This window comes from Ranitomeya imitator, chromosome 2 (genome assembly GCF_032444005.1).
Source record: "Ranitomeya imitator isolate aRanImi1 chromosome 2, aRanImi1.pri, whole genome shotgun sequence".
Taxonomy (NCBI): Eukaryota; Metazoa; Chordata; class Amphibia; order Anura; family Dendrobatidae; genus Ranitomeya; species Ranitomeya imitator.
The window spans coordinates 623,813,857-623,838,560 of record NC_091283.1 but is presented as its reverse complement, the minus strand read 5'-3'; the positions used below and the strand labels follow the sequence as shown (position 1 = coordinate 623,838,560).

The 24,704-nt window shown below is 44.0% G+C and overlaps 2 protein-coding genes across 7 annotated transcripts in view; one reads left to right on the top strand and one right to left on the bottom strand.

The window, feature by feature from the left end:
• Positions 1-2,734, bottom strand: part of HGS (hepatocyte growth factor-regulated tyrosine kinase substrate) — a 29,360-nt gene extending 26,626 nt beyond the window's left edge. For all 6 annotated transcript variants that reach the window (XM_069752520.1, XM_069752524.1, XM_069752521.1 and 3 more), the window contains exons 1-2: positions 2,605-2,734; positions 556-640 (exon numbers count right to left, since the gene is read on the bottom strand). In XM_069752520.1, the coding sequence (XP_069608621.1) occupies positions 556-640; positions 2,605-2,641 (122 nt within the window). In that variant the 5' untranslated portion in view covers positions 2,642-2,734. The remainder of the gene's footprint in view (positions 1-555; positions 641-2,604) is intronic.
• Positions 2,735-2,739: 5 nt separating this feature from the next.
• ARL16 (ARF like GTPase 16) lies at positions 2,740-12,635 on the top strand. The gene is made up of 5 exons (XM_069752527.1): positions 2,740-2,871; positions 5,595-5,649; positions 6,921-7,037; positions 10,395-10,510; positions 11,272-12,635. Exons 1-5 carry the CDS (start codon positions 2,810-2,812, stop codon positions 11,435-11,437), a joined length of 516 nt encoding a protein of 171 aa, XP_069608628.1. The 5' UTR covers positions 2,740-2,809; the 3' UTR covers positions 11,438-12,635.
• Positions 12,636-24,704: the final 12,069 nt, after the last annotated feature.

Genomic DNA, 24,704 nt, shown 5'->3' with positions numbered 1-24,704 from the left:
CATCAATGGCAGGGGTCCAAGCGATGGAATCAGCTCATTTTAGCAACTAGAGAAAAGGTTTAGGCTTGGTCCACATGACAACTGTGGTTGTGACGAAGGTCACTTGGCCAAAGATCGCGATGTGCTGCTGCAGCATAATACAAGCTATACGTACCATGACAAGCAAGTGGCAAAAAATCCAATAGGGACTCATTTTTGCAACTTGCTTAGGTCATATTACCCCAGGGGGTCACAATGTGACCCCATTCACTTGTATTGCACAACGATGTAGCAGTGGTTCTTGGTGATCTAGGCTGCGCAACCTGCCAAAGACAGTGCAGCCCTAACCTTACTCTCACATGAGTGACACCATTTTCACAAAACAGAATATTTTGCTTATGCCAAGAGGTTCTGCTGTGCTGGTGGCACCGGGTGATACCCCAATCTGAACTCACATGGTGACACTTAGACGGCCACTAAACAGACACACTGACAAAAAGGTTTCACCACCCCGCCTAAGTGAACATCACAGAATAAGATTCGATAATTAAAAGTTTACTTCAACACCAAACGTACTGAGTGTCTCCTTGGCGGATCATGTCACAGATCTGCATAATGGATTCCCAGTCTGTCTCCAGTAGCAGCTGGCTAGTGGCTTTATCTAGAAAGAAAGAATCATTCAGAGAAAACACAAAGTTTCCAGATGTCCCCGCAGCTACAGCACAATGTATCTCTTATTAGGTGAATGAAAAGGAGACTGGAAAAGCTCATATGAAAAAAAAAGCATCCTTATTGGTCCAAGGTGAGCCAGAGGAGTGCCATTTATTATGGCCTGGTATGTCATCACAAACCTATTATTACTTTACAGGAAAGTGTATAATCAGCTGTGATTATCAATACAAAGGGATACAGTATTAAAAAAAAAGCATACTTTTCTTCCCTGCAGTAGGAGTCCGTGCACGACGTACACCACTGATGGCATGAGTGTGTGGACTGAGCATTGTCTGCTTCAGTTCTGCCTTCATTTTAGATGTATTTCATCAGGAAACAGATATGAACAATCTTTTCTAAAATGACTTTTTAAAAATCCCAGACTGCTGTTTCCACACCCCTATGCTTTACACTGCAGCCCTCTGATCAGAACAGCAGTTTCCGTACAGGAGACAGCAGGGTACAGAGCGTGTCCATATATCTCAGTGTCAGAAACAATGAATGGAGTGCTGTGAGCATGCTCAGACTCCACTTTATTCACCAAGACTCCAGATCCCTGTACTGAGGACCAGCAGATGTCTCAGGGATCAAGAAGTTATCACCTATCCGGTGGTACAAAAGTACTTCTCTAAAGGGAACCTGATAGCCGGATCACCACAAACCAATTACATGACTGCATCAGTCTTATAAGGCTGGTTAAAGGGAAACCCATTGTGTATGGAAAGTTTACAGCAGTGTTCCCCAACAGGTCATGTTTTCAGGATTTCCTTAGCATTGCACAGGTTATTGAGTGCTTGCCTGTCCAGGTGATGCAATTATCACCTGTGCAATACTAAGGAAATCCTGAAAACATGACCTGTTGGTGGCTCTTGAGGACCGGAGTTGGGGGAACACTGGTTTACAGTATATAGTGATACTCACATTTTCAAAAATTTTTTACTGCAAAACCAAAAGGCCCTTGACTAGTCGAAAAGGCGTGAAGTATGGGCGGATCAGTCTCCCCACTGAAGTGTGACTGTGATTCCTTAATACGGCTCAAGCTCTCCTCTCAGAACTTTGCAGCCCAGGCATTCGCATGGAAGCAAAGTTCTGGGGGACAAGGATGGGGCTAGATCAGGGATCAGAGTCATGCCTCAGTGGACATGTTATCGGCAGACCTGGTATGCCCATAGTGCACGCCTTTCTGACTAGTCAAGGTCCTTTGGATATGCGATGAAAGAAGTTTGAAAAGTAAAGTAGAACAAAATACTATAAACCTTACCCAAACAAATGGGGCTGCTTATAAGCAGCCTTAAAGACGGATGCCGCCATATAATTAGTTTATAGGTGTTGATCCAGCTGTCGGGTTCCTTTAAAGAGGGTAGTGAGCAAAGTACAGAACTTGAGGGGGAGCACTGAGTGAAATGGATGAGAAAGCTGCCAGAATGCAAATCATAGATATGAGCAGTCACGTGACGACTGTGGGAGAGCAGAATCCTAAGAGGGTACTGTACTTAACTCACTTTCCCCTCACACATTTTGCCCCTCACATGAAAACCCCTTTAAGAGATGAAACAATGATTAAAAGTATTTTAACAAATTTGCACTGGAACCACAGGTATTAGAGCAGGTGAGTGCACACAATTCTATTTATTCACCCATTTTTAAGTAAAAAAAAAACAACTTTGAATATCACCTTTTCTGTATTCATCCTGAGCCCCCTGATACATGATAGACGCCCCATTACTGCACGTCTCTGACACACTGCCACATGACAGGGCTTCCTCTGATAAAACCCGGGGCCATGCCTGTCACGACCTGGTGACTGCACAGCTGACACAATGGTCAATGGCGGCCTTTCCAGGGAGGACACCGCACTTTCCCCTGAGAGGAGAACATAGCTTTCTCTTTACACTCCATCTTAGTTTTCCTTACCCAAAAGCCTCTCAAACGTGCCTCCTCCTTTTCCCATCGTGACACCGGAGAGAACGAGAGTCTGACACCGAAAAAGCCAACACTTCCGCTTCCGGAAACTACACGGCGGAACCCGAAGTCACGGAGCGGACGTGACGTCACGGGGAGGAGGGCGCGCGATGTTGTTGGCTGCTGAGGCGGGCGGGCGGCTCTCAGCTGACGGATCATGTGTTTGGTTCTCGGGCCCTCCGGCGTCGGGAAGACTCTGCTCATGAAGCGTCTGCAGAATATCCTTCCAGTAGTTATGGGGGACACGTGACTGGGATCTGTGGTGGGACCACTGCTGGCCACGTGATATGTGGCTCACAGCAGAGGGTACATTATTATTATTAGCATTTTTTAAGTCACTTGTGCTCTGTGGTGAGCGATACTGCTTTTTTTTGCTCCAAAATCTTCAATGATTCTCCACAAAATTTATAATAATTGCCCTTAATTTTTTTCTTATACCCATGCTGCAACTTTTTAATGCATAAAGTCGCATGTCCCGCTAAAATATGGTAACGATTTCACCAAGATTCCAGGCGTAATTTGCAAATCGGGTAAAAACATCTGAAAAATCCAAACTGCGCTCACAATGCCGAAGATGGAAGGAAAGAGATGAACGCATGCAAAAGTGACTAAAAAAGGTGCAAATGGAAAGATAAAAATGGCACAAAGCACTAAAGACGCAACAAAAACTGGCGCAAGTGACCCAGATGGGTGTCGGACCCCACAGATCTGATAGTGATAGCTCAGCACCACTCCAGTCATTGGTTTCCATCAGGGTTTGTAGGGCGGCACTCACGCATACATGTGACACGTTCTAGTGCTGTTCATTTTTTTCCTTGAATCCATTATTAAAGGGGTTGTCCAGGCCCGGGGTCACATAGTGACTGCAGACTTGTGGATACTCAGAGCGTGCAGTGCGTTTCCATCAGGATTCCCCGGGAGTGCGTGACCGTAATGATGTGATTTGTATACTTCCGGTCACATTACAACTAGACGTGTCCTGCCTCGACCAATATACTTGTATTGAGTAACGCAGGACACATCTAGTCAGCACATGACTATATATGCAAATCACATACGTGCGTGACTGGAAATCTGTGATTTGCATACATATGGCCACATTCTGACTAGACTCAATGCAAGTATTTTTAGTGAGGCAGGACACGTCTAGTTGTAACGTGACTGGACGTATACAAATCACATACGTGCGGTCATGCACTCCTGGAGAATCCTGATCGGGCGGAAGTGCGTGACCACAAGCGTGTAATTTGCATAAATACGGTCACACGCTTACTAAACAATACAAATGTATTGAGCGAGGTCAGACACGTCTAGTCGGAATGTTACTGGAAATATGCAAATCACATACTAGTTGTTGCATGACCACCTTCCATAGGACTAAAGTGACTGCAAACTTAAGCCTCAGACCTGGACAACCCTTTTAAGAGTCAATGGATGAAAAACTTCAGTCTACCTGCTTCGGTGAAAAAAATATACGGAATCAATGATGACACCTGAGAAACAAAAAATCTGTTAATTTCCCTCAACACTGACAGACATGGGAATCTAGCCTTAGTCAAGATCAGGAGTGGAACCAAAAGTAACTCCTGGTGTTGACTGCCAAACACTGAGGCTGGGGTCCCACGTGGTGTCTGATCTGCATCCTAGGTGCTGCTGCAGAAAAGTCGCAGTGAATTTCCGCTGTATTATTGAGAAATTAATTGCAAATTGCTTAATGTTGATGGCTCCACAGTTTTGCAGAAGTGTTACCCAGGATGCCAGCCCCATACAAACCGCTGATGTGAATAAGGCCTGTATCCACCATGGAGGTCACTGAAGTAATACAGGGAGAGAAAATAGCAAGTTGTGACGAGTAAAGGGCATTAGTAAGAGGGGATGATAACAGGAAGAAAAGTTTCTGTGCCATCTTCTTGGGTCACTTAACTGTCGGGGGCTAAGGTGGTAACGGGCTGTGATTAGTAAGAGGGGATGATAACAGGAAGAAAAGTTCTCTTGCCCCTATTTACACAGAACCAGGAGGTGGCATTGCTCACTACTGATGAGAAAGTAGAAGTAATTGCCTCTCGTCACCATTACCAAGCACAGGCCATGGTGGCATTCTCAACATTATACACCACTGATTACATTTCCACTATTATATGAAAGTTCAGATTTTGGGCTCTGTTCTCATTGCAAAATGATTGTACAAACCAAGCGCAGAGACTTGTGCATCCTTTGTCCACTGCTCCTTCCCACCTAATGTATATATCTTACAGCCTGTACTGCTAGAGCTGTCAATCAAGATTTGGGGGGGAGAGAAAAATAAAACAAGTGGAAAGGTGTGCCTAACTGCTTGGCCATGCCCAGGGTGCCTAAGCTCCTCATTCACATACTTGATTAAGGCACAGTCTCCTTCAAACGCAGTAATGGATTTCAAGCCTTTCTTAGTATTATGTCCCTTGCTAGGTGCTGTTCTTGGTTTGAACTGCCATTTTTTACTGCCAGACTCCCTTTAAATTGGGTGTCCGGTATTCAGACAATTCTTTCTGAATCATTGTTTCTCCCGCAGTAAAATAGTAACACATGCTGATTGTGCCAATCCAGGGGGGTCTGCACTGGCTCTCCTGGGGATTGCATGACATTATGTCACGCCTTAACTGCAGCCTTATTTTGGTTTTATTTTATCCTTTTGGACAAATCAAGACATAAGGATGAAGTACCATAAGAGAACAGCCGCAACTCACTTCCTCCAGATGTCAATTACATCCGTAGGAGAGGATTGTGAAGCCATCTATGATTGGCCACAGGGATCGTATGACATAATGTCACGCAATCCCTGGGAGAGCCAGTGCCGACACCCTGGAACATACAAACAGTTACTCTTCTATCAGCCATGAAAGGCAGAAATGTAAAGTTAGTGATACATTAAATTGTTTTGATATTCTTTAACCTTTTTCTGTAAAGCTATGTGGTAAAGAGTCAACCGATTTAGGAGATGTGCCTCCCACCCAGCCCACTGTAAGTTACCGAAATCACCTGTCATACAGATTCATCATGGGGGACATGGACTTAAAACCTGCCTTATAAGTGTTCCCACTCTGTATGGTATATTACATCATCAGCGCAGGTGCTGGGGCGATTCCTCTTCTTCACATTTACCCTGCGTATCCTCCTGAAGCTTGTGGCAGGTAGTATGTTTTCATAGTTTTTGGCATTTATACCAGGGTAAATTTATACACAGGATTAATGACTTTCAGTAAATATTCGTTCCGTTCATCTGAATGAGGTTGTTTATGACACATGGAATACAGGAAATCTCATTCAGATGGATACGACAAGGAGAAATTTCTGCTACATAGCTTAGGGTAGGTTTACCCAACCATTTTCTGTCCATCCGAGAAAAACCTTCCAATTATTGATCAGTAATCCTGTAGTAGTAAAACTCAGCACTCAAAAGGATATGTTGCAAAATTAGGTGAGTTTATTTACAATAAATCAGTCTGTAGATCAACAGCTAGTAGACAACGTTTCGGTCCTCGTGGACCTTCATCAGATACATTCTGTACAAGACAATTGTATAACAGTAAACATACAATCTGAAGAAGCATTACCCACTAGCTGTTGAGCTACGGACTGATTCACTGTAAATACATTAACCTGATTTTGCAACATATCCCTTTGAATGCTGAGTTTTACTACTACTTGTACGGATTGGAACCCTGCTCGGACACCTAATCCATCGCCTCTGGAGTGCCGGTTATGATTTTCCAACAGAGTTTGATCAGTGGCATCAGTTTTTCTCGAACGTGGAGGGAAAAAATAAAATTCTCCATTCTGTTAATCCGTGAAAATGGCATCTGAGTGCGGTCCAATTTTTCACGTATTCATAGACTTGCATTGTCAATTTGAGCCAACACTTGGATCAAAATCAGACATGTTCCTGATTTTTTTTCCACGAACCACTGTCCCAGCAAAAAAAAAAAAAAAAAACCTAAAGTGTACCAACACCTATTAATTTATTGTAGTAATCACACATCAAATCCTGATATGGCTGATAACAGAGGACAATAGATCTTTTGCACAGTTCAATGCCAGTGATGATCTGACAAAGGGCTCATGCACATGGCCAGTTTTCTTGGAACAGTGGTGTGTGTGGTTTTCATGGATAGCACTCGTACCCATGATATTCTGTGGAGCTGTGCACAAGTCAGATTTTTAAGTATTCTATGTTATGTCACTTATATAGTGTTTTGCATTTAACAAAAAGACCTATATTTTATCTACGGAAGGTTGGCACGAACTTGACTGATCTGACCATACAGAGAACACGCGTGACCGTCCGAGAAGTGGGTGGTTCCATGGTGCCCATCTGGCCGAGTTATTACAAGGATTGTCAGACTGTACTGGTAAGACTTAGTTTATGTAGTCCCTCATTACCAGCCTCGATCTCGCACTGAAGATGATCATTGACATTTGTTGGTGCTTTTTGAAGAGTCTTTTGGTAAATCCTTATCTAGTCTGGACTGGCTATGGTAATGTTCTGAAAAGATTGTGAAGCTCTGCTGAAAAGAATCTAAATAATAATCTTTTATTTTTATATAGCGCTAACATATTCCGCAGCGCTTTACAGTTTTGCACACATTATCTAGAAACTTCTAGGATTCATGTCTTGTTTTGTTAAGATATTACACAACCCGTTTACATAAAAAACACGAAAATATATATTCTTTACACCCCTTGGTGGATCTATTCACCACGTAAAACCTGATCTTCTAGCTCCATCTAATAAAGAAGTAGGTATTTCTCTGTAAATATGTATCACAGATAGGACATATTTGATCTCATTAGAATGCCCACGTTAATCCGAGATGAATGCTGGGTTTGTTATGACTATGACATGTTTTGTAGCGAAGTTATAGAAATTAGAGAGAATAGTTTTAAAGTTTAGTCAGAATGTAGAGAGAGGAGGGTCTGGATAAACCAGCCTTTCTGTGATGTCACAGCCTTAAGGTTTTAAGTGTCTGGCAGGCTCTGAGGAGTCACTTCTTCTTGATTTCTTGTCTTCTCCTGGAAGAGCCCTGCACACGTCTCAATGAGCTGGGACGTATGGTTGCCTGCCATGCTTTGAACATGTGAGTGTTACCTTTTCTCATTTAATCCCTGTTTATTTCATAATTACCCTTGTACATATTTGCAATTGTCTCATTTGTAACATCTTTATAAAATATTTTTGATAAAGCACTGCCTTATTTTTATGGGATATAATATTTAATATATTAGTTCATTCTCCATGCTCTAAACGTACCCTAAGTCTTCTGAAGGGAAATACGCTACTGTTGTGTTGGGTTAGCTTCGGACCCGTTTAATCGAAGCTGGTGGCAGCGATAGTGTGCTGACTTTTGGAATTATGTTGTAGCGACTGCGGCGTTGATAATTATTGTTCCTGCCTGAGTGGGAGTAGTTTATCGCGTCGCTGCAGCGTGCCCAATAGCCAGTACATAGCAGGCAGCCTTTCTGGCGACTAATTACCTAGGGTGCAGTACCTAATCTGACCTGAGAGTAAGGGGGCGCCAGAGAGCTGCAAAGTTTAAGTGGAACTGTAAGCGGGATATACATAAATCCCTGCAGTTTGTGGTATATTGAAAGCAGTGGGATACCTACAATAAGCCCCTGCTGTAAACTAAGAGGTCAATAGCCTTGTGTGTATTTTCTCATCACATTGTTAGCAGTGGAGGGATAACTAAGATAAGCCCCCCTGCACATGTGATAGCCGTCTGTTGGCCTAAAGTCACCCCAACCCGTGACGTAGGGGTGACGGTCACGGTGTGAATCGTGACAAATTAAAAGAGAGTATTCACACTTTGTATATTTAGGACCTGATTCGTCAAAGTTTTCGCTCCAAAATTCTGGCATAAAAGCTATGGAAAGTCACAAAAATTAGGCGCAACTCGGAGTGAAATGTCAGACGTACCATCTGCTAAGAGTTTGTATGTTCTCCCCGTGTTTGTGTGGGTGTTCTCCGGTTTCCTCCCACATTCCAAAAACATACTGATAGGGAACTTAGATTGTGAGCCCCAATGGGGAAAATGATGATGTCTGTAACGCGCTGCAGAATATGAAAGCTCAGACACAATATCTCAAATACAGATATCATAATGTGATACCAGACATTAGACCCAGACATAATGTTGCACACTGGGAGAACAATGAATGGTATCCTCTGGAGCTCACTCAAATTATCAAAATGAAAAAGATTGGAGCAAACAACCACAAAATATTAAAAAATGGTACATTTTTATTCAATTATATTCTATAAGGTAAGTAATACAAAACAAAAACAAAAGACAGGGTTTAAGGTGCACCATAAGTGATGGCACCCCCAGGACAAGAACATGTATAGCTATTATATATGGTCCAAACAAGGATCCAATTCAAATAAAGTGCCTAGGCTTTCCCCGTGACCCACAGCGCCATGATGGCGCCGGAGTGATGCGGCTTTGCTGCGCCCGCTTCGGCCACATGCGCCGCTAATTGTGATCATCAGGTGGCTATATAAGGAAGACAATGGGGATCATATTCTATCACTCCGCCCCCCTGAGGAAGCTGTTGTGAAACGCGCGTAGGGGCACGTGGGTATCCCTATGGACAGGAGCATGGGTAAGATCTATGAATGGCCTCAGGTTTCCCTTATTATATAGAATATATTAGCCATTTGGCTGTCGGATATAGTGGGATTTTGTTACCTGAGATCTATATGACTATTTGAGCTATGGCTGAGATTATATGCACTAGGCACTTTATTTGAATTGGATCCTTGTTTGGACCATATATAATAGCTATACATGTTCTTGTCCTGGGGGTGCCATCACTTATGGTTCACCTTAAACCCTGTTCTGAATATTGTTTTGTATTACTTACCTTATAGAATATAATTGAATAAAAATTTACCATTTTTTAATATTTTGTGGTTGTTTGCTTCAATCTTTTTCGTTTTGAGAATATGAAAGCTCTAGTGCCACCTATAGGAGGAAGCAATCCTTAAAGTCAAAATTGACTCTGCAACGAGCCTTGTCACATGTCTTAGGATAAAATCCAAAACCAGAATCTCAATTTGCAGATATTGCGTTTTGGGATACTGCTCCTCGTCAGTGCAAAGTGTGAGATTTGGTTTGGCTGGGTGACACTTTTAGGATTGCTGTTTCCTATAGGTGGCACTAGAGTTTTAGTCCTCTTCCTCTCTGAAGAGACAATTTGCATATTTCCCAGAGGAGCATTGCGGCTTAAAGTCTCCTCACCTTAGCTGTCAAGCTGTCTCTGCAAGTAGAAACGTTACCCATTGGATCCCGGCCAGACGTCTCACCCAGCCAAACTGGATCTCACACTTTGCACTGACAAGGTGTAGTGCCCGAAACAGTATCTTGTTGGAGAGTCGATATTGACTTTTAGGATTTTTACTTCCTATAGGTAGAGTTTTAGTCCTTTCCTCTCTGAAGAAACAATTTGCATATTTCTCAGATGAGCATTGCGGTTTAAAAGTCTCCTCACCTCGGCATGTCAGGCTTGACATGTCACTCACTGCAAGGAGAAATGTTACCCCACAGTATATGTAGGCGCTATACAAGCAAAGCATAATAACAATAATAAAAAAAAGTGTTTTCACCCCTGGATGAGCTTGATATGCCTACTAGCGCCAATATCTTGTCTATGACTGTGTAATAGCTGACTGATAGTTTAATGTGAGTTACTATTATTCTGACTTCTAGTTTGTTGTGGATGCCGCTAACCCGAATCAGGTCTCTGCGTCCTGCGTCCAGCTCCTGTCCATGCTCTCTGCTCCTGCTCTCTCCACAGTGTCAGTCCTTGTTGTGTTCAATAAAACGTAAGTAATGCTCCGGACATTCAGCTGTCCCATAGGTGCTGGCATCATTTAGCTAAGAATACTCTCCCCTTTACAAGAATGGTATAAATGTGCTTCTGATACATTTATCTCACAGAGGATTGCCTAGACCAGGTCTCACAACTCTGAGTATGTTTTCATTATACATTGCCCTACATTTATTATACTTTTTTAATAACCACCATTCAGTTTATATGCAAAAGTAGCACACATGTGCCAGGCTGCCAATACATACTGATTTATTTTCATCCTTTCATGTAAGTGGAGGGAATGGGGGAACACGTGTTCAAGTTGGCAATCTCCTGCTCCAGCAATCCAGCATTTATCTCTTACTTAGTGACTAGATGGAATACAGTGTACAGAGCTGGAACAGCACTGGTCTGGACTCCGCAATGATTATTATCAGTTATTGACGAGAATACTAGCTGAGCTGCAGTACCGAAGAACGACCACTGCATGGCGTACAAAGCTGTGCTGTTCAGCTCCGTAAATAGTTTACTTCTGGCCAGAGCTGATAACAGCTGACCGGTGGTAGTCCTGGGTCTCGAAACCCCAAGTTAATACTAATGACATTATCCTATGGACAGATCATTTATATCTCATTAGTAAACAATCTAATTGAAATCGCCATAATCCGTCATGTCAGTTTGCGCCATTGTTATTTTGCAATGATGCAAGCACATTTTTAAAGAGAGTGCATCCTACATAATGAAAATTAATGTGTATCTTCTGTTCACTTGTAGGGATCTGCCGTGCTGTATGTCACTAGTAGAGATGAAATCACTGTTCCGATTGGATGACATTATAGCCTGTGCTAAGCAGCCAATCACTGTCCTGGAAACTAGCGCCTTGGAGGGAATCGGACTGCAGGAGGTGTTGCAGTGGCTGCATTCATCTGCCAGTCACTAAGTATTGTATAAATTCTATAATATTGTAATGGGGTGAATAAAGTAGCTTCTCTCCAAAGGACCACTTTCATTATCGAGGTCAGGTTTCCTGTGACAGATTTAAAGGTCCACCATATAAAATTCATACTGGCCATCTTCTTTGACAAGACAACCTCAACGAGAAGACCGCTTTACAATGTTAACGTGTGTGGTTGCCTCTTTGTGGTCTATATGTAAATACATATACACACATGGCATCTAAAAAAATATTCATCCTCATAGAATTATGGTAAATGTTTTTTTCCATTTTAGAAAACTCCTCTTTCCCCCTGGCTGCACTTGGTTTTAAAAAAAGTCAAACTGCTTTCCACACCCTACCCAATTTAGCGCAGAGTCTCCGCCATTGCTCCCTGTGTGTCTGTTGTTGTGTGCAGCGCTGAGGTCATGTTGACCTCTGCACAACTAGCGAGCTCAGCGGCTGGTGTTGTCTACTTGGGCAGAACTGGTGACCTCAATTATTGGCTGCACTCGCCACTGAGAGCAGTGACTTAGACACTGTGCTGGACCTGGGAGGGTAAGTGAAGCACAGTATGTATTTTTTAAAACAAAATGTACATGGAAGACACGGGTTTTCCAAAACAGGAAAACTCTTTATGGTGCTATGAAAATAATTTTAAGTGTATTAAAATGTTACTTAAAGGGAAGCTGTTAGCCTGATCATGACAGTATAAACTAAGCACATAGTCTTGTAGCGAATACAACCGCTACAAATTGCACCTTTACTGTTCTAATTGCTGTCTCCGCTCTGCAGAATTTGAAGTTTAATGGAAAGTGCCTAATTATGGTGTGCAATGCACCCAGGGCGTGACCAATATGTTCAGTGCATCATTATGCCCACTGGTTTTGAATGCCCCCACCTTCCTCACTTAATTGGCAGCACTGGCATGTATGAGCTTTCTCTGCATACAGTGCTCACTCCACGTAAGCCAGCGCTGACCACCACGGGTGAGGGAGGTGAGGAAAAGGTGACCTAAAGGTACCTTCACACATAACGATTTCGTTAACGATATCGTTGCAACGTCACGCTTTTTGTGACGTAGCAACGATCCCGCTAACAATCTCGTTATGTGTGACAGCAACCAACGATCAGGCCCCTGCTGGGAGATCGTTGGTCGCTGGGGAATGATCAGGACCTTTTTTTGGTCGCTGATCACCCGCTGTCATCGCTGGATCGGCGTGTGTGACGCCGATCCAGCGATGTGTTCACTTGTAACCAGGGTAAATATCGGGTTACTAAGCGCAGGGCCACGCTTAGTAACCCGATATTTACCCTGGTTACCATTGTAAAAGTAAAAAAAAAAACAGTACATATTCACATTCCGATGTCTGTCACGTCCCCCGCCGTCAGCTTCCCGCACTGACTGTCAGCGCCGGCCGTAAAGCAGAGCACAGCGGTGACGTCACCACTGTGCTCTGCTTTACGGCCGGCGCTGACACAGTCAGTGCGGGAAGCTGACGGCGGGGGACGTGACAGACATCGGAATGTGAGTGTGTACTGTTTATTTGTTTTTTTAATGATCGTTGGTCGCTGGAGAGAGCTGTCTGTGTGACAGCTCCCCAGCGACCACACAACGACTTACCAACGATCACGGCCAGGTCGTATCGCTGGTCGTGATCGTTGGTAAGTCGTTTAGTGTAACGGTACCTTAAGTCTCTTGGCCACACTACGAGTGCATGCACCACGCTGATTAGCATATTCGATTAAACTTCAGTTTATGCAGTATGGAGGCAGCAAATAGGACACTGCAGGTGTTTTTATATTGGCTGTATCTCCTACAAGGCTCAGTGCTTAATTTATATTGTCATTTTGGGCTGATAGCTTGCCTTTAACAATTTTCCATGATCTGAACAGCAAAAAAAGGTAATTCACTTCTCTGTAGCCACCAGATCTTTTCTTGCATGATTCCAGAGTTTCCCTCATGATGATATTTTTCTCTATTAAAATATGCTTGTGAAGCAGATGGGTAACAGTCTTCCCTATCACAGCTGACTTTAGAGATGTTATAGGTCTCTGTGCCCCCTCTACCTTATTAGTGCTTTCCTTTGTTGGTTACTCAATCCTTTCCATACAACTGTTTAGTTAAAGGGAACCTGTCACCCCGTTTTTGAAAGATGAGATATAAATAGTGTGAAATAGGGGCAGAGCTGGGCTTTACATTAGTGTCCTTTTGGTGCCTTTATTCCCCCGGGATGCTGCTGAAATACCTTTGTGAAGTGTCCGTTTTGTCCTGTCAGTCAAGTTGGTCAGGTCGAATGGGCGTTGTAAAATAGCGGTTCCTCCCCCACCTCATGCGATTCCCTGCGAAGTTTAGTTCCGCCGTTGGCGTTATGTTTAGCGCTTGCGCAGTGAATTTGCCTCCGGCAATCTGTGGGCAAAGCATAATTGACATCATTGCGCATGCGCGGGCCTTCACTTTAGCCGGGGTGCCCCGGAAGTTGTCATATCGGCAAAGTGTTATTCTGGATGCCGTATCTCATCCCACACTGCGAGCGTAAGGCAGGCGAGCGATCTTGGCACAAAACTTACGCTCGCAGTGTGGGATGAGATACGGCATCCAGAATAACACTTTGCCGATATGACAACTTCCGGGGCACCCCGGCTAAAGTGAAGGCCCGCGCATGCGCAATGATGTCAATTATGCTTTGCCCACAGATGGGCAAAACATAATGCGCAGGCGCCGGAGGCAAATTCACTGCGCAGGCGCTAAGAAAAAGCGCGATCTGTGCTATTCACAGATCGCGTTTACGAAAGACAAGCCGAGAATCAGGGGGAGGAACCGCTATTTTACAACGCCCATTCGACCTGACCAACTTGACTGACAGGACAAAACGGACACTTCACAAAGGTATTTCAGCAGCATCCCGGGGGAATAAAGGCACCAAAAGGACACTAATGTAAAGCCCAGCTCTGCCCCTATTTCACACTATTTATATCTCATCTTTCAAAAACGGGGTGACAGGTTCCCTTTAAAGGCTACCTTTCAAACTTCCCCCATCTGCAGATGTTCATGTATTTTCAGCTGAGAAAATGGACCAAGGTTGGATTTACAGTGCATGGTTATCCAGGGCAACTTGTGTTAATAGGTTACAGATCACCCGAAGAACAAACAAAACATTTGTCAGGTGTAATTAACTTTTGGCTTGCTTAAAAAGAAAAAAAACCACTTCGTTCTCTGCAACACATTGTCCTTTGTACACAGGACGAGTGCTATTGAGAACAATGGCAGTCTATGCACATCATTTACCAATCATTCTGTGTGCATCATAAGAGCAGTTGGCCTGTCTAAACGGGCTAGTAAACAACCGGCAATTAGCAGACGTAGAAGATCGGCACTTGTGTTCGATTGCAGATGGTGTAATGTAAACCCACATTAAGTTGCTGTTACAACTTTCTCAAGGACCAGAAAACTATTGCACATGTTTTGTTTTACAGGTTTTTTTTTTTTCATTTTTGTGTATCGGAACGACACACAAAATAACAAAGTAAAAAAAGGCAAATTGGTCATAATTTCACTAAAAAATGGGCTGTACAAAATTGTCGGCACCTTCAACTTACCGTAATATTTGTTCTACACCCTTTGGAATAAAAAACTGCAATCAATCGCTTCCTATAACCATCAAGCTTCTTACACCTTTCAGCTGGAATTTTGGGCCACTCTACGTTTACAAACTGCTCCCGGTCTCAGATATTTGAGGGGGTGTGTTGTGAATTCTGTGGCTGAATTCACTCCTGTGGTCACAGGTGGTACTGCGGCTTCTGGGCTTCCTCCTTCAGGTGTTCCAGGGAGCTCGTTAGCTGCTTCATTATTTAACTCCACATGATTCTGCTTTCCTTGCTCCTGATCAATGTTCCTGTTTGGATCTGAGCTTCTGGATCTTTCCTGTGGACTGCTGCTCTGCTTGGATAAGTGCATTTTTGCTTTTGTTGCTATATTTTCTGTCCAGCTTGTCTTTTGGTTTTGCTGGTAGCTCTGAGAGGCAAAGGGTGTACCACCCTGCCGTTAGTTCGGCACGGTGTGACTTTTTGCCCCCTTTGCGTGGGTTTTGCTTTAGGGTTTTTTTGTAGACTGCATAGTTCTCTTACTATCTTCGCTCTGTCTAGAATATCGGGCCTCACTTTGCTGAATCTATTTCATCCCTACGTTTGTCGTTTCATCTCACTCACAGTTATTACATGTGGGGGGCTGCCCTTTCCTTTGGGGTATTTCTCTGAGGCAAGTCAGGCTTGTGTTTCTATCTTCAGGCAAGTCAGTTTCTCAGGCGGTGCCGAGTTGCATAGGTAGTATTTGAGGCGCAATCCACTGCCATCTTTAGTTGTGTGTAGGATAGGTTCTGGGATTGCAGTCTACAGAGATTCCACGTCTCAGAGCTCGTTCTTATATTTTTGGGTTACTGTCAGATCACTACATGTGCTCTGATCGCTGGTACACTGTTGATCCTCAGTGTCACTGGATTGCGTTCATAACAGTATCAGGAGCCAACTAATGATTCTCAATAGAGGGAAAAGAAAAGTAGTTCTGACCTTTTTTTTTTTTTTTTTTTTTTTTGATGTGTCCAGTCTTTTTTTTTTCCTTTCCCCTAGACATTTGAGTAATTCAGGACACTGGTGTGGACATGGATATTCAGGGTCTGTGCTCTTCAATGGATAATCTCGTTATAAATGTACAAAAGATTCAAGATACTATTGATCAGAAATCTATGTTAGAGCCAAGAATTCCGATTCCTGATTTGTTTTTTGGTGATAGAGCTAAGTTTCTGAACTTCAAAAATAATTGTAAGCTATTTCTGGCCTTGAAACCTCATTCTTCTGGTAATCCTGTTCAACAAGTTTTGATAATTATTTATTTTTTGCGCGGCGACCCGCAAGACTGGGCATTCTCTCTTGCACCAGGAGATTCTGCACTGAGTAGCGTCGATGCGTTTTTTCTGGCGCTCGGATTGCTGTACGATGAGCCTAATTCAGTGGATCAGGCTGAGAAAAATTTGCTGGCTTTGTGCCAGGGTCAGGATGAGATAGAACTATATTGTCAGAAATTTAGAAAGTGGTCAGTTCTCACTCAGTGGAATGAATCTGCGCTGGCAGCTTTGTTCAGAAAGGGTCTCTCTGAGGCTCTTAAGGATGTCATGGTGGGTTTTCCTATGCCTGCTGGTTTGAATGAGTCTATGTCTTTGGCCATTCAGATCGGTCGACGCTTGCGCGAGCGTAAATCTGTGCACCATTTGGCGGTATTGCCTGAGACTAAACCTGAGCCTATGCAGTGCGATAGGGCTATGACCAGAGTTGAACGACAGGAACACAGACGTCTGAATAGGCTGTGTTTCTACTGTGGTGATTCCACTCATGTTATCTCTGATTGTCCTAAGCGCACTAAGCGGTTCGCTGGGTCTGCTGTCATTGGTACTATACAGTCCAAATTCCTTCTGTCCGTTACCTTGATTTGCGCTTTGTCATCATATTCTGTCATGGCATTTGTGGATTCAGGCGCTGCCCTGAATCTGATGGATTTGGATTATGCTAAACGTTGTGGGGTTTTCTTGGAGCCTTTGCGGTGTCCTATTCCATTGAGAGGAATTGATGCTACACCTTTGGCCAAGAATAAACCTCAGTACTGGGCCCAGTTGACCATGTGTATGGCTCCTGCTCATCAGGAGGTTATTCGCTTTCTGGTGCTACATAACCTGCATGATGTGGTCGTGTTGGGGTTGCCATGGCTGCAAACCCATAATCCAGTATTGGATTGGAATTCCATGTCGGTATCCAGCTGGGGTTGTCAGGGGGTACATGGTGATGTTCCATTTGTGTCAATTTCATCATCCATCCCTTCTGAGGTCCCAGAGTTCTTGTCTGATTATCAGGATGTATTTGAAGAGCCCAAGTCCGATGCCCTACCTCCACATAGGGATTGTGATTGTGCTATCAATTTGATTCCTGGAAGTAAATTCCCTAAAGGTCGATTATTTAATTTATCCGTGCCTGAACACGCCGCTATGCGCAGTTATGTGAAGGAATCCCTGGAGAAGGGGCATATTCGCCCATCGTCATCACCAATGGGAGCAGGGTTCTTCTTTGTAGCCAAGAAGGATGGTTCGCTGAGACCGTGTATTGATTACCGCCTTCTTAATAAGATCACTGTTAAATTTCAGTATCCCTTGCCATTGTTATCTGACTTGTTTGCTCGGATTAAGGGGGCTAGTTGGTTCACTAAGATAGATCTTCGTGGTGCGTATAATCTGGTGAGAATCAGACAAGGAGATGAATGGAAAACTGCATTCAATACGCCCGAGGGTCATTTTGAGTATCTAGTGATGCCGTTCGGACTTGCCAATGCTCCATCTGTGTTTCAGTCTTTTATGCATGACATCTTCCGTGAGTATCTGGATAAATTCCTGATTGTTTACTTGGATGACATTTTGATCTTCTCGGATAATTGGGAGTCTCATGTAAAGCAGGTCAGAACAGTTTTTCAGGTCCTGCGTGATAATTCCTTGTTTGTGAAGGGATCAAAGTGTCTCTTTGGTGTGCAGAAGGTTTCATTCTTGGGGTTCATCTTTTCCCCTTCTACCATCGAGATGGACCCGGTTAAGGTCCAAGCCATCCATGATTGGACTCAGCCGACATCTCTGAAAAGTCTGCAAAAGTTCCTGGGCTTTGCTAATTTTTATCGTCGCTTCATCGGTAATTTTTCTAGCATTGCCAAACCATTGACCGATTTGACCAAGAAGGGTGCTGATTTGGTTAATTGGTCTTCTGCTGCTGTGGAAGCTTTTCAAGAGTTGAAGCATCGTTTTTGTTCTGCCCCTGTGTTGTCTCAGCCAGATGTTTCTCTTCCGTTCCAGGTCGAGGTTGATGCTTCTGAGATTGGAGCAGGGGCGGTCTTGTCACAGAGAGGTACTGGTTGCTCTGTGATGAGGCCGTGTGCTTTCTTTTCCAGGAAGTTTTCGCCCGCTGAGCGTAATTATGATGTGGGCAACCGAGAGTTGCTGGCCATGAAGTGGGCATTCGAGGAGTGGCGTCATTGGCTTGAAGGAGCTAAGCATCGCGTGGTGGTATTGACTGATCATAAGAACTTAACTTATCTCGAGTCTGCCAAGCGCTTGAATCCTAGACAGGCCCGTTGGTCGTTATTTTTTGCCCGCTTCGACTTTGTGATTTCGTACCTTCCGGGCTCTAAGAATGTGAAGGCGGATGCTCTGTCTAGGAGTTTTGTGCCCGACTCCCCGGGGTTATCTGAGCCGGCAGGTATCCTCAAGGAAGGTGTAATTGTGTCTGCTATCTCCCCTGATTTGCGGAGGGTACTGCAAAAATTTCAGGCGAATAAACCTGATCGTTGTCCAGCGGAGAAACTGTTCGTCCCTGATAGGTGGACTAATAAGGTTATCTCTGAGCTTCATTGTTCGGTGTTGGCTGGTCATCCTGGAATCTTTGGTACCAGAGAGTTAGTGGCTAGATCCTTCTGGTGGCCATCTCTGTCACGGGATGTACGTACTTTTGTGCAGTCCTGTGGGATTTGTGCTAGGGCTAAGCCCTGCTGTTCTCGTGCCAGTGGGTTGCTTTTGCCCTTGCCGGTCCCAAAGAGGCCTTGGACACATATTTCGATGGATTTCATTTCTGACCTTCCCGTTTCTCAAAAGATGTCAGTCATTTGGGTGGTCTGTGATCGCTTTTCTAAAATGGTCCATCTGGTGCCCTTGGTTAAATTGCCTTCCTCCTCTGATTTGGTGCCTTTGTTCTTCCAGCATGTGGTTCGTTTACATGGCATTCCTGAGAATATTGTTTCGGACAGAGGTTCCCAGTTTGTTTCGAGGTTTTGGCGAGCCTTTTGTGGTAGGATGGGTATTGACCTATCTTTTTCCTCGGCTTTCCATCCTCAAACTAATGGCCAGACCGAACGAACCAATCAGACCTTGGAAACATATCTGAGATGTTTTGTTTCTGCAGACCAGGATGATTGGGTGTCCTTTTTGCCATTGGCTGAGTTCGCCCTTAATAATCGGGCCAGCTCGGCTACCTTGGTTTCTCCATTTTTTTGTAATTCTGGGTTCCATCCTCGTTTCTCGTCAGGACAAGTGGAGTCTTCGGACTGTCCTGGTGTGGATTCTGTGGTGGACAGGTTACAGCAGATCTGGACTCAGGTAGTGGACAATTTGACCTTGTCCCAGGAGAAGGCTCAACTTTTCGCTAATCGCAGACGCCGTGTGGGTCCCCGACTTCGTGTTGGGGATCTGGTTTGGTTATCTTCTCGTCATATTCCTATGAAGGTTTCCTCTCCTAAGTTTAAGCCTCGTTTTATTGGTCCGTATAGGATTTCTGAGGTTCTCAATCCTGTGTCTTTTCGTCTGACCCTCCCAGACTCCTTTACTATACATAATGTATTCCATAGGTCGTTGTTGCGGAAATACGTGGCACCTATGGTTCCTTCTGTTGAGCCTCCTGCCCCGGTTTTGGTGGAGGGGGAATTGGAGTATATTGTGGAGAAGATTTTGGATTCTCGTGTTTCTAGACGGAAACTCCAGTATCTGGTTAAATGGAAGGGTTATGCTCAGGAAGATAATTCCTGGGTTTTTGCCTCCGATGTCCATGCTCCCGATCTTGTTCGTGCCTTTCATGTGGCTCATCCTGGTCGGCCTGGGGGTTCTGGTGAGGGTTCGGTGACCCCTCCTCAAGGGGGGGGTACTGTTGTGAATTCTGTGGCTGAATTCACTCCTGTGGTCACAGGTGGTACTGCGGCTTCTGGGCTTCCTCCTTCAGGTGTTCCAGGGAGCTCGTTAGCTGCTTCATTATTTAACTCCACATGATTCTGCTTTCCTTGCTCCTGATCAATGTTCCTGTTTGGATCTGAGCTTCTGGATCTTTCCTGTGGACTGCTGCTCTGCTTGGATAAGTGCATTTTTGCTTTTGTTGCTATATTTTCTGTCCAGCTTGTCTTTTGGTTTTGCTGGTAGCTCTGAGAGGCAAAGGGTGTACCACCCTGCCGTTAGTTCGGCACGGTGTGACTTTTTGCCCCCTTTGCGTGGGTTTTGCTTTAGGGTTTTTTTGTAGACTGCATAGTTCTCTTACTATCTTCGCTCTGTCTAGAATATCGGGCCTCACTTTGCTGAATCTATTTCATCCCTACGTTTGTCGTTTCATCTCACTCACAGTTATTACATGTGGGGGGCTGCCCTTTCCTTTGGGGTATTTCTCTGAGGCAAGTCAGGCTTGTGTTTCTATCTTCAGGCAAGTCAGTTTCTCAGGCGGTGCCGAGTTGCATAGGTAGTATTTGAGGCGCAATCCACTGCCATCTTTAGTTGTGTGTAGGATAGGTTCTGGGATTGCAATCTACAGAGATTCCACGTCTCAGAGCTCGTTCTTATATTTTTGGGTTACTGTCAGATCACTACATGTGCTCTGATCGCTGGTACACTGTTGATCCTCAGTGTCACTGGATTGCGTTCATAACAGGGGTGCCTTCTCCCAACAGCAATTTTGAGATCTCTCAACAGGTGGTCAATGGGATTTCGATCCAGACTCATTGCTGGCCAATTCAGAACTCTCCAGCTCTTGGTTTCGAACCATTTCTGACAGTTTTCTGACATTGGGCACTACATTATCACCCAAAATCCTTTGGTAATCTTCAAATATAATGCCTTGCACCCAGTCAAGGCATCCAGTGCCACAGACAACAAAACAACCCCAATACATCTTTGAACTGCCACCATATTTGACTGTAGGTACTGTGTTCTTTTCTTTGTAGGCCTAATTTCGTTTTCTGTAATCAGTTGAATGTTGTGCTTTACCAAAAAGCGCTGTCTTGGTCTCATCTGTTCACAAGACTTTGTTTTGCGGGGTTTTCCTTGCTGTCCACATCCAAGGAGATTAGCTGAATAGCTATGGTGCCATGGGTTGTTAACCTCTTGATTATGTTGCACATTGCGGACAAAGGAAATCAAGATCTCTGGAGAAGGACTTACAGGAATATCATGGTGTGGGGCTGTTTTCAGAGTACTGTACTGTCAAACGTCATGTAATTTTAGGAGGCATAAATGTACAGAGACATTCTTGCTAAAAAAAATCTGCTGCCATCTACCAGGATGATGGAGAAGAAATGAGGGTGGACATTTCAGCAAGACAATGATCCCAAACCCAGAGCCAAGGAAACTCTCAATTGGTTTCAAGGAAAGAAAATATAACTGCAAGAATGGGCCAGCCAATCACCTGACCTGAATCCAATAGAACATTTATGAAAGGAACTAAAGCTCAGAGTGCACAGAAGGAGCCAACTTCAGGATTTGAAGAGTGTTTGTGTGGAGGAATGGGCCAAAATCACACCTGAGCAATGATGTCATCACCAACAAAGTCTTTTGTACAAAGTAGTAAATACATTTCAGTAAGCGTGTTCAATACTTTTCTGTCATTTCTCATAATTGCATATAACATAATTTATGGACATCTATAGTTTGACTTATTTGCCTGTGTGGATTGGGTCGGTTGTTACAGATATCTGATGAGAATTTCATGTGAATAGCACCTTTAGAAATATATTTACTCAGAAAATTGGTGATGTGTTCAAATTTCTCCATGTGAAAATGTAAAATCTGGGGCTAAACTAAAATGTGTGTGGTTAAAATTTACCGTAATTATCTTTTCTTCACTGCCCAATGGCATAAATTTCTGTAATACACCTGTGGCATCAATATGATCACTGCACCCGTAGATTAATTCATTGAGAGGTGTAGTTTGTAAAATGGGGTCACTTATGGGGGTTCTGGTGTTCTGGCATCTGAGGCTTTCCCAGTGAGTCATGGCACCAGCAAACCATAACAGTAAAATCTGCACTATAATATGGCGCTTCTTCCCTTCTGAGCTTTGCACTGTGCCTTAAAAGTAGTTCTTGATTGAATGTAGGCTTTTGGCGCAATCAGGAGAAATTGCTCAACAAATTGTGAGGTCCAGTTTTTCCTATTAACACTTATAAAAAATTAGGCCTAAAACAACATTTTAGCTGTAAAAATGTAATTATGGTATTCTTTCTTCAACATTCTCACTGCACCCCTAGATTAATTCATTGTGAGGTGTAGTTTGTAAAATGTCACTTGATTTCTACCAATGTGACAAGACACCCTCAAACCATTCCAGCAAAATCTGAGCTCTAATATGGTTCTTCTTCAGTTCTGAGCTTTGCACTGTGCTTTAAAAGTCATTTTCGACCACATATGGGGTATTGGTGTACTCCGGAGAAATTGCACAAGAAATTGTATGATGCATTGTCTCCTGTTACCCTTTCTGCTGCTATCGGCGGTCACATGTGCCACTACTTAAGAGAAATCACTTTTCACCTCTCTCCACGCCCAGAGAGGTGAATATTGATTTCTCTTAAAGGGAACCTGTCACCCCCAAAATCGAAGATGAGCTAAGCCCACCTGCATCAGGGGCTTATCTACAGCATTCTGTAATGCTGTAGATAAGCCCCTGATGTATCCTGAAAGATGAGAAAAAGAGGTTAGATTATACTCACCCAGGGGCATTCCCGCTGCGGTGGGAGTCGCGGTCCGGTCTGGGGCCTCCCATCTTCTTTTTTTTTTATTTAAATAGATTTTTATTGAGAATAAACATGAACATTACATTTTATGCATCTTCCAGTATATTACAAACAAAGTTTCTTCATTTTCCAGACCCCCAACAATCCTAACAAACCCCAAACCTCCCCCCCCCCATGACAGCTCCTTCCCAATGATACTTTTATTACCAGTATTGATGGCTCTTTGAGCCGCTTGACTCACTTATGACCGCTTATTCCTCTAGCAATCTCCCCCCTTCAAAGGCCCTCATCCTCCCATTTCCCATTCCCACTCATCCCAGCTCGAGCCACGGAGACCACATTTTGTCAAACATTTCTGTTTTCCCATGTCTTTTGTAGACCCCCTTTTCCAGATTGAGACCATGTTTAACATATTTCAGGAATTCACCCCTTGTAGGCGGCTCCTCCTTAATCCAATTCCTTGCTATCACCTTCCGAGCCATATATAATAGCCTAGCTATTGCTATCTTCCAGGTGTTATCCACTCTAATTTCCTCCACATATCCCAGTAGGCATACCATCAAATCTCTTGGCATTCTGCATTTATACGCCCCTTCCACACGATTCAGTACTACCAGCCAAAAAGCGACCAGTCTTGGACATGTCCACATCATGTGGTATATTCCTGCATTCTCAGTCCTACATCTCGGACATTCAGAGTCAGCACGCAATCCCGCTCTGTGTAACACTTCCGGTGATTTATAGACTCTGTGCAAGATGTACAGCTGCGATAGTCTATACGGCTCGCTTAGTGACACTCGTGGAACCCACTCCAACACCGACTCCCAGGTTTCATTCTCCATTGGGCCTAAATCTCTTTCCCACTTAGCTCTCGCTTTTAGAGGAAAATCCAGCAAATATGCATGCAGTAGGTCCTTATAGAGGGTGGAAATGACTCCCCTTGTGGACCCATCCCCACACACGTATTCCAAAACTATGTCCTCTTGGATCCTGATACCATCGCCCCTGTTTTGAGCTCCAAAAGCATGCTTCATCTGGGCATATTGGTACTCCCCAGTCGGTCTCAGTCCAAACTCCCCCTGCAGCTGAGAAAAGGATTTTAACACTCGTTGTTGAATTATCTGAGCAACAAAATAAATTCCTTTAGCCTGCCACTCTGTCAGCACTCCCAGAGCCGCAAACTCTACCAAATTATTATTAAGCCATATCGGTGTAAATTTAGTCAATCCCATAACCCCCCGAATCTGTCGCAGTCTGGTCCATAATTTATGTATCAAAAACATAGTTGGATACAATTTCCCCAATACTCCCAAGGAGCCATCCTCCAGACACTGCACCACCAGTCGTCGGTTTGTCACCCCCTCCATCAAGTGTTGTACCGCACTGGAGGACGCCTCCCGCGCCCAGCCCTTCAAATGCTGACTTTGGGCTGCAAGAAAATATAGCTCAGGGTTGGGCAAAGCCAAACCTCCATCTTCCTTGGGTCGCTGAAGCGTCTCCAGGCTAATACGTGGGTATTGCCTCCCCCATATCAGGCTTCTAAAAAGAGCATTAATCTGCCGGAACTTCCCACGTGGAATCCAAACTGGCGCATTATGGAGGACGTAGAGTATTTTGGGCATCAGAACCATTTTAATAAGATTAACCCTACCCACCACCGATAGGTGTAACTTGTTCCACGCATCTACTTTTGCCTTAAGCGCGCCCATG

What these genes read in the sequence shown, in the direction of transcription:
- ARL16 (XM_069752527.1), top strand. Translation starts at nt 2,810, where the DNA reads ATGTGTTTGGTTCTCGGGCCCTCCGGCGTCGGGAAGACTCTGCTCATG. An exon ending in CTCATGAAGCGTCTGCAGAA is followed by an intron (nt 2,872 to 5,594) that starts TATCCTTCCAGT and finishes TTTTTCTGTAAA; the next exon opens with GCTATGTGGTAAAGAGTCAA. An exon ending in CTTGTTGTGTTCAATAAAAC is followed by an intron (nt 10,511 to 11,271) that starts GTAAGTAATGCT and finishes GTTCACTTGTAG; the next exon opens with GGATCTGCCGTGCTGTATGT.